The 10,600-nt window shown below is 42.3% G+C and overlaps 1 protein-coding gene across 1 annotated transcript in view; it reads left to right on the forward strand.

The window, feature by feature from the left end:
- The window catches only part of SYNE1 (spectrin repeat containing nuclear envelope protein 1), a 631,505-nt gene that overhangs the window by 15,686 nt on the left and 605,219 nt on the right, over positions 1 to 10,600 (forward strand). The window contains exon 2 of the mRNA XM_019526891.1: positions 5,496 to 5,770. Coding sequence (XP_019382436.1) covers positions 5,704 to 5,770 — 67 coding nt within the window. The 5' untranslated portion in view covers positions 5,496 to 5,703. The remainder of the gene's footprint in view (positions 1 to 5,495; positions 5,771 to 10,600) is intronic.

Here is a 10,600-nt window from a genome sequence, read left to right on the forward strand (position 1 = left end):
TAGAAGTCTGTCCCTCTGGGTCCATGAGAGTGTCCTTGGGAGCTGTGTTGAGTAGCTCTTTGATGTGTTGATCAGGTAGAATTCCTGCCCTGGAGGTGTCAGATGGCAGGCAGGGAGGCAAAAAAACTTCCTTGCTGTTCTGCAATGAAGTTTAACATTTAAAATCGGCGAAAATTCAGCATTTTCCATGTTTCAGGGGTTTACTTGGTAGCCATGTTGGTCTGAGACAAAAAAATACAAAAAACTAGAAGTCTTGGTTCCAAAATGATACCTTTTAATAGACCAACTGGAAAATGGCAAGAAAATTGTCCTTTTCTACAAGCTTTCAGGATCAAAGTCTCTTCATCAGGCTCTGGGAAAAGTGTAGATGGTACAAGACGGTAAAAAGTCCTCATAGGTAGAAAATAAACTTCATTTTTGTACAGAGGGAGCAGAAGATGGAAGGTTGTCCCTCTGGAACCAAGAGTTCTAGTTTTTTGCATGTCTTTTTGACTCAGACCAACACAGCTACCAAGTACACCCCTAATTCTTGAACTGAACACTAACTGTAGAATGTTAAAGCTTAGAGAGGCCAGTAAACTACTGGCCTCATCTACATGTGCACTTTACTGTAGGCTAGATTAATTAGCTGCAGAATAAAGTGTCACTGTCTAAATGTGCAATGCTATTAGGCATTAGTAAACTAATTTATACTACCATAAGATAGTACTATCTTACAGCAGGGCAATTAACTGTGATTAAATGCATGTGTAGATGCTGACTGTGGAAGTAAATTGGACCCGGTCAGCCCAGTCAGCAGGAGTCCAGACTCCTGTCCACCACCTAGCCACATGGCTCTGCACTTTCAGCACTCTCATGCCTCAGCCAGCTCCCCTACTGCCTGATGCTGCCACCTGGATCCTGGGGTAAAGCACAGCAGGAGTGGCCGTGGTGTAAACTGCTTCGCCCCAGCTCAAATTGCTGCTGTTCCAGGTGCATGTATAGATGCTGTGCATGGAAGTAGTTTACTTTGGCTGAAACTGCTCCAGTGTTTATTGCTTCAAATTAATTGCACATATAGATGCATCCACTGTATACTTTAGTTTTATGATGTTTAAGACATGCACATGCCATTATAGTTAAATAACATGAGTAAAGAATCTGCGCAGTATTTTACATATGCATTTCTTTTAAATCTGTTATGCATGTGTCTGGTATTTAAGGGGAACCCCCTCTATGTCTTTTCAATAATGGAATGCTCTTCAACAACTGATATATCTATGTTTACTATAATGACAATTGCATAAATATTTATAATTCCAAAAAAATAAAATAGGTTACAAAGGCAAACAAATGATATGCCTTGAGGCCTAAACTGAATAATGGTAGGAGTCCAGACAAAATCCTCCCAACATTTCACTCTGCATAACTGAATACATGTATTTGGGTTTTGTCCTCTTCTTGAAGCATCAGATGTTGGCCACTGCTTGAGACAGAACACCAGACTACATTGAATATTGCTATAATCTATTTTGGATTTTTTCTGACTGATGAGGTCTCTTTGCTGTAGCTGTTCTTTCCTTGTTTGCTAATGCATTTTCTGTCTTGGTCTGTTGTAGCTTAGTTCGCTGTCTTTGCAGTAGAAATGTTTCCCATCACTTTCTAAGGAGCTTTTTATTTAGGCCACACATTCTTACTTTGGAACTTAAAATAAATTATTAATTGCTAGGTCCCCACTTTTTAAGATAAAATGGCTCAACATAAATTTAACAGTATATGTTAGTGAACTATAAATATACATATGCTGTAACATTTTTAACTTAGAATTGCATGAAGATTAACAATCTTCCTCAGTTGGTCTAATCTTCATTGACTTCAGTTCAACTACATTCATTTACATGAGCTGAGGATCTAACCCCTTATGTTTTGAGTGGGTTAATTAATGCCTATTCAAGGAGAAATAAATACATATGGTACAGGTAGAACTATCCACGGTTGTGCCCAGAGGGTGGTGGTTGATGGAAGCCAATCGTTGTGGTGCACTGTGACCAGTGGGGTCCCTCAGAGCTCTGTCCTTGGACCTATAATATTCAATATCTTCATTAATGATGCGGACATTGGTATCAGAAGTGGACTGGCCAAGTTCGCTGATGACACCAAACTTTGGGGCAAAGCGTCCGCACCTGAGGACAGGAGGGTGATCCAGGCTGACCTTGACAGGTTCAGGAAATGGGAGGATGAGAACCTGATGGTGTTTAACACCAAAAAATGCAAGGTTCTCCACCTTGGGAAGAAAAACCCGCAGCATGCTTTTAGGTTTAGCAGTGCTACGCTGGCTAGCACTATGGACGAAAGAAACTTGGGGGTCATGATTGATCACAAGATGAACATGAGCCATCAATGTGATGCTGCAGCTAGTAAAGTGAGCAAAATGCTGGCTTGCATCCATAGATACTTCTCAAGCAAATCTCAGGACGTCATTCTCCCATTGTACTAGGGCTTGGTGAGGCCACAGCTGGAGTACTGCGTCCAGTTTTGGGCTCCACAATTCAAAAAGGATGTGGAGAAGCTTGAGAGAGTCCAGAGCAGAGCCACATGGATGATCAGAGGTCAGGAAAACAGACTTTATGATGAGAGGCTGAGAGCAATGGGACTCTTCAGCCTGGAGAAGCACAGGCTTAGGGCTGATCTGATGGCTGCCGATAAGTTTATAATGAGTACTCACCAGGATCTGGGGGAAGGCCTGTTCACCAGAGCGCCCCAAGGGATGACAAGGTCGAACGGTCACAAACTTCTCCATGACCGTTTCAGGCTGGACATAAGGAAGAACTTCTTTACTGTCTGAGCCCCAAGGTCTGGAATAAGCTGCCGAATAGACTGTTCAAGCACTTACTTGGCACACCTTTAAGAGAAATTTGGATGTTTATCTTGCTGGGATCCTATGATCCCTGCTGACTTCCTGCCCCTGGGGCAGGGGGCTGGACTCAAAGATCTTCTGAGGTCCCTTCCAGCCCTAATGTCTATGAAATCTATGAAATTCTGGAACTCAGCTATGAGCCAGCTAGTGAAGTGTTATTAATACCATGTCAGCTTACTCTGCATAGGATCTAATCCAACTACTTATTAAAAAGGTCTGCATTTTATCCACATTGTTGTTCAAACGTTACTAGTGCATTTCCAGCATAAATCCTTTTTTACTCACCCACTCCATATTGTTACATATATTTCTAGTTCATATATGTATTTCTGGTTTATACAGGGTTCCAGAACTTGATTGCTTTCTCATGTGAAGAGGTACAGTGAGAAATGACTCCACCAAAGCTAGTGAAGGCAGCCTGATTTGAAGATAGAAGAATCAGAAGAGAATTAGGTTTGCAGAGTCCTTGCATGTGTCTACACATGCTGCATCTACATATGGGCTGCATCTACACTGTCTGGGACAGTACTATCTTAGGCTGGGGTAATTTATTGTGATTAAACACATGTGTAGACACTGCACCCAGGAGTAGTATATTCCAGCTCAAACTGCTCTGGAGTTTATTGCTTCTGATTAACTGCACATGTAGCTGCACCCACTGTGTTTAATATGAGATTTTGAACACAGATGTGTAAACAGGAATAATGGGCATGGTCCTGAATCCGTCTTCTGTCTGCTTAGCACTGCTTTGACCATGCTGAAGGGACTATGAGAATGTTTACAAGGCAGTCAAAAAGTGTGGGTCTAACTCATGTGAAGAAATACAAGCTAGATTTAATCTAGGTAGTTTGGGCAAGAGTGGTATGACTATGGCATCACATTTCTTAGCATGGGCCAGCTGCCTCAGTATTTATCTAGGGTCATGGACAAGTCTGCAGACTTCACTAAGTCCTGTGCTGTTGCAGCCATCCTTTTACTGGTATCTGAGGGTGCATTCTACACGTGTGATTAATGCACAGAAATAAACTCAGATGCAGTTCTTGACAGAGTTTTTCTCCTGGGCATGCTGTTTGAATGTGTGCCCAGGTGTGCAGCATATTGGACTGGGGAGGAGCAGAACCAGCTGACGGGGCCCAGGACTTAGTTTGCCAGCCTGGAGCTGCTCCTCCCCAGCTCAGTGTGTGGCGGACAGGCTGCCTGGGGCATGAGGGTGCTTCAGTATGGTGCTAGCCAGCAGGCAGCCTCAGCACTGAAGCACCCTTGTGCCCCAGCCAGCAAAGTCAGCCTCTACATGTGCCCCAGCCTCTACAGGTGCTGCGGAGTAAATAACTTTGCCGTAGCATAGTACTTGTATTTACAAGTACTTACCTACAGTGGAGTTAATTAGCTTACTCCATCCTAATAGAACAGCATGTATAGACAGTGACATTTTACTGCAGAGCTAATTAGAGAACTCTGCACTAAATGTCTCATGTAGATGTATCCTGAGATTGCTAGCTTGGGTATATCTACATTTGCTGCAGATATACTTTTGCATAGCAGTGCGGGTATACTCTAAAAATTGTGACAAGAAGTAAATGTGCTTTTTCTTGATTCTGGGTTCCTTGAGGGGCATGATGAGAATGGACATGTAGAATGACATTTTCTGAGTCTTCAGATGGTGTTTCATGCTACCTTGCCTAATGGAGAGCAGCAGATGGAATACTTGCCTTTATGCCAGTGGCCTTTGGATGGCTCCAGGATCAGGGGAACAGAAAGCTGCCATACAAACACATTTATGTGCCTACACCACACACATATCAGCAAGAACTTGGGTCTGGTCCAGTATATGTATTGTGTATAAACCAAGATAGGGAAAATTTCCTGGACCCCATTTATTTTCCAGTGACGAATCAGCTGTCCTGGAAGTACAAATCTTCTTGCTTTTCAGAAGGCAAGACATTCTTTCACAGCATTCTTTTGGGGGCCTGATTTGGTCTTGTCAGTGTATATTTCTACTGCAGTGCATTTCAGTAGAGTTACAGTAATATTAAATTAGAGTATCAGTAGTAAGTGTCTTTAATTTTATTTATATTTAACTTGTATGCCAACTGACTAAAAAAGCAACTTTGTTTCAATTGTTATACTGGATGGAATTTTATATAAAAGTTATAATATGCAAAGTGATACAATTTCAGACTATGGAAGGTAGTCTAGTGGAATTAGGGATTAACATTTTTTCCTGATTATAGATTTATTACTTGTTATTTTTAGCAGATGAAATTTACTAAGAATCTAAAATTTTTCAGGGAGACTTATTTTTCTTCCTTTCATTGCCATCTTATTTTACAATTGCTTGTTCTGTAGCGGTGTCACTTGCATTCACTGTCACAGAAAGCACTGATGCCTGGCATATTGTCAATTGATTTTAATAATTTGTTTCTACACTTATTGCTCAAGTGATGATTGCTAAGCAGTGTTAATTTTGTCTCTGGTTTGAATGATAGCATATTTGCTATGCATGCCACCCTTTATGTGATAGAACAGCTAATAAGATTACTTCTTAGTTGTATAGGAACTGGAACAAGTTTCCTCTAACCCCTTGTTCTTTTTTTTTCAGGCTGCTGAGACATTTTGAGAGAAGGACAGTGCTGTAGCACACTTTTATATGCTTGCTTTCATTGGGAAAAGCTGTGACTCACTGCTAGCTATGTTGTGCTAGAGCCAGGTGTTGATTTTCAAAAGGAAGTAGTCCAAATTCTTCATCTTGTGGTCTGCAGTTTTGTTGGAGATTCTGTCAGTGAAAGAATACTTGCATCAAAGAGACCATGGCCACCTCAAGGCTAATGTCAAGATCTCCAAGAGATATTGCCAATGTCATGCAGAGACTTCAAGGTAAGTGACTGAATCTGGATGGCCATGGCTATCCTTTGCTCATATGGTGAGGTTCCTTTTTTCACATACAGTATTGTTAAAGGCTAGGAAATTATTTTAAAATATTAACTTTTTCTTTTAAAACAGCATTCTCTACATACATATGGGAAAGTATTCATTTATGATGTGTTTTCAGATCTCAGATTATGCAGTTCCTCTGGTGTTACATTATTAAAGTTGTTAAAAGCAAGTAGTATGCAGCATGGTCTATTGGATGGTCACTGAATTGTCCCCTTAGAGACCTGGATTTTGTTCTTGATTCCACCGCTAATTTACTATATCACCTTCAGCTATTGCACGATGCCTTTTGTAAGCATGTGCTGGATTTGGTGTGGGGGTGTGTTGAGTTAAAAGTAAAACATGGGTTGTTTTGTTTTTTTTAAATGTCTAGAAGCAGCCAATCTTGCTGAAAACCATCTTGAGTGGCTGTGGCTTGGGCAATGCATGTGAGAGTAGGCAGGTAGAATGGCATAAGAATGTCCATCCTGGAGAGTGCAAGGGATGCAGTCTAAACATGCATGTAAATGCCAAGTCATTGTTTTCCGATCTTTTAGCCATTGAAAAATCATTTCCTAACCCACTAGCCATTTCTTCTTGAAACAGCCGGTCTGTTGTATGGTTTTATTTTTTATAATGCTTTTTCATATGTTTTACTCTCTAGAAAGCTAATAAGCATGTTCAAAATTGCTACAAGATTTTACTGTCTAGCCTCATGTAAAACTTCAAACAAAAGTAACTGTCACAGAATGGGGTCCTGCAGGATGGCTGTGATCTCCCCAAGGCCCCTTTACTGTGCCAAGTTGGCCCAATGGGCACCCTCTATTCTTTCCTGCCACGTCTTTGATTGAATGATTGATAGGGAGGCTGCCTTTCAGTCCTCTTGGACATGGTCTTGATTGACTCTCTGGACCCTGTGGATTTCTGGACCCCTGGTGTCACAACGGGTGTTTTGGGGCACCCTAGCCTTATGGGCTATGCGTGGTTCCAACCACCCCTTTACCATGCCCCAAGCCTCACAGATGGTACTGACGTTGTTTGGTCTGGGCCTTGTTGCAATTTGGGCCCCTTGTCCTCCCTGGGCTCTCCGCCACCCAGTCTCGCTCCACGCCTCCCTGCTGCCTGGGCTCTCCGCAGCCCTGAAAAGTGCTGCACCCTCTCAGGTGCCAGGGTCTGTGCTCCCCGAATGCCGCGCCCTCTCTGGTGCTGGGGTCTGTGCACCCTGAATGCCGTGCCCTCTCTGGTGCTGGGGTCCCCACGCTAACGTGGGCACCCCCAGTGAGGCCTCCTCCTTCCCCTAATAGCCTCACCCAAACCACCAGTGTTATACAACAATAAACAAAACACAAGCCCCTGGGCTGTTACAAATTCAAGCCGCCCGGTTACAATGTAATTCAAACCCTACTGGGGAATACTCTGTCCCACAACAGTATCAGGAGCTGCTTGTGCAGTCAGGCCTCTCCCCCTTTGCTTGCTCCAGGACAGCTTCTTCCCCCTTGGCTGCCAGCAGGGAACTGCCTTCAGCCCTGGGGTTTATATATGACCCAGGCCCTGCCCCTTCTGGTCAGCTGACCACTGGCAGGTGTGGGCCACTAGCTCATTCTGGCTGCCCTGCTAACCAGCCGCTGGGGCTTCCAACTCACTGCTAGGGCTCTTCCCCTAGTAGTTTCAGCTCTGTATAGTAACAGCAACAAATTAACATTATGTATGAAAACTGTTTAGGAAATGAACAAAGTATTTAGCTGAAAATGGACTTGGTGTTGCTTGTTAATTTGTAGTCATAGCCATAGCTCTTAAGAAATGCCTTGTACCTTCCTTGCTTCTCAAATCAGAGCAATTCAGACTGGTATTGTTAGGATCTGGCTTCTGCTGCAGAAGCAGTAGTTAAATAAACATTCCACATTTGCCAAGATTTATAGTCATTTGAGTATAAGCCTTTTTTAGCCTGTGGTCCTGCATTATGGATGAGCAGACAATCTGCAGTGCAGACCTCCTTTAGTCTTCATGTCACTCAGTCATCTTACTCAATTTAGATACAGCCATATGAGAGCAGGTTTGTGAATGTAAAAGATTTTGGAGCTATGATCCTGGTCTAGTGTCACTGAATCCCAGGGCCTGCTCTGTCAGGGGCTGAACACCTGCTCCTTCACTGTCAGTAGAAGAAGCTAAGTGCTCAGCATGACAAGTATCTCTTTGTTCAGAGGGATACTTTTAGAGCCACCACTTTACCTGTTGTACCATACATCACCACCTTCTTCTTCTGTAGTTAACACTGGTGCTTTTCTGGGGCAGTCGGGGGGGGGTGTACTGACAGTGGGAAAGCCATTGGGAACCTCATGGTACCTTGGGAGAAAGAGGGCAGAAGGCAAGTGGAAATCCTCTTTGCCTCTCTCTACTGGGTTTTACTCATGTTTACCTGGCAGTCTGCCCATAAGTGTTTGGGAGAGGGGGGAAAAACCAAAAAAAAACACAGTGAGGTCTTCTTACTGGTAGGGATCTTCAAGTCCTAATTTTTGAAATATCTCATGGAGATATTTTATGTAAATAGACCCATTAAATGTCACCTCCGAGGTGATCATTTATCTTTGAAGAGGATAAAAAAAATCTTACTTGTTTTAAATTATCAGGCATTGTTGCTTGGTGATTATGATTTTACCACATGCAGTGATTCTGCCACATGCAGGGAAGTGTTAAATTTGTGAAGTCTTTAGGCAAGTTAAATGCCACCACCTCATATCACAAGCTGCAGGTAAGCTCTCAGAAGGTACATGGAGTGCTGAGCTTGGGACATGTAAGGAATCTCCTTTATATTGTAGCAGGCACATATGTAGACAACACAACGTCAACCCCTGGATTCAGGCCTTCATAGGAACTGTTTCTTCAGACCAGAGCTGGGGACAAATGTGAAATGAGGGTCTGAATCAATATCTCTTTGATCAGCACACATCCTAAGGAAGCAGGCTACAACATGTCAAAGGATGGGGGAACTTTTGTACTCACTGCATTGACTTTTTGGGGTTAATATCTTCACCAATTTACTTGAGAGGGAGATGTGACTCTGTTGAACCCTTCTTAGGTCAAATTGCAACAATTAACTTGTAACAGTCATTATTGGACCTACTCTTCTACAGTGATCTCATATGACTGACCTGCAGCTAGGAGAGAGATTCGGTAACCACAGTTTATTATTTGTAGCAGTATTTACATATTTATAATTAGTGACCTACTGAAATCACAGTGGAAGTGTGCTGTGTAGCAGCTCCTTTAATCTTGCTTTTTTCACTGTGTGCCCCCGCTCCCGGTGCTGATTGGCAGAGGGGCTCCAGCAGCCCTGCCACTTGCTGCTGATTGGCTGGGAGGCAAAAACCACAGTTTTAATTATGTTGTGGTTTTTGCGTCTTGCTGTTGATTGGCCTAGGGACCTTGGTGGCTCTGCTGCTTGGTGCTGATGAGCTGGGAGGCAAAAACAGCAGCATATTTAAAACCACAGTTTTGGCCTCCTGGCCAATCAGTAGCAAGCAGGTGGGCTGCCGAGGCCCCTCTGCCAATCAGTGGTGTGGGTGGGTATGTGGCAAAAAGAGCAAGATTAAAGGAACTGCTGAGTAGCACACTTCCACCATGATTTAGGTATATCTCTATTTATAATCTAATAATGTTCTGACTCCATCCAGCCCTTCTTAATCAGCCACTGTACTCTATTGAATAATATTCATGACATTAAGGTCTCTGTGATTGTCCTTGGAATTACTTGCCAGAGTAAGTGCTAATTGATGCAAGTACTGCCAATTAGGCTTATAAAAGATACAAGTTTCACCAGAAATACAAGAGTAGTTGTGTTCCTATGTAGAGGAATTATAGCTAGTCAAAGATTCATGACTTTCACAGCACTAGTAACTGCTGGTAAAAATAAAAATAAAAAGTACCAAAGACAAATTTGGTAGATTCTAGTTCCTCATGTCTTTCTATTTCTAAGCTTGACATGGGTATAATTTAATTCTTTCCTGTAGTGGTACACTAGTAGAATTAAAGCTGTGCAGTCATGCTTGTGAAAATTGTCAGGAAGCAGCCACACAGTCCTGTTACATAAATGACAGTGCCCCAGTTCTTTCTGACCTTGTCACTTGCATATGCTGAGTTGGTTTTACTGGCATGTAAAGTGATATCAAAGTCAATGCATTATACTGTTATTGCAGTCTGTTGTTTTGTCCCTCTCCCCAACCTCCTTCCTCTAATTTGTTAGTTTTAGTAGCTTCTCTCTGTCAGCTAGGAAGAAAGAAATTGCTTGGGTAATATTATGTTAATAGATTTTTGTCTTTGGGGTGCTCCAGTCAGTAAGAAATTAAATTGAATTAATTTCTATATGTATGCCTGGTACATTGCAGTAGGTGCTGCTACAGTGCTGTCACATATAGTGCTTCTTGCTGGTTTGATTAAAAATGCAAACCTAATTGCTATTTTGAAGTTGTTACCCATATTTTAACCTTAATTCTAATTCTTCAGTGGATAAAGTTAGACAATATACAATAACAGCTTTCTATAGCTACACAAATGCCTTACATTCCTAAACGCTAACATAAAAACAAGAAGAAGTCAATTTTAAATACTTTAAGTAGTGTATTTTACCTCTCCATAATACAGTATATTATTACTTTGATAGTGCTCTGGGATTTCATAGTTTCATAGTTTCTAGGGTCGGAAGGGACCTGAGCAGATCATCTAATCCGACCCCCTGCCATGGCAGGAAGAGCACTGGGGTCAAATGACCCCAGTAAGGTGGTCATCCAACCTCCTCTT

Source organism: Gavialis gangeticus, unplaced genomic scaffold (assembly GCF_001723915.1).
Source record: "Gavialis gangeticus isolate Ggan-Ray unplaced genomic scaffold, GavGan_comp1, whole genome shotgun sequence".
Taxonomy (NCBI): domain Eukaryota; kingdom Metazoa; phylum Chordata; order Crocodylia; family Gavialidae; genus Gavialis; species Gavialis gangeticus.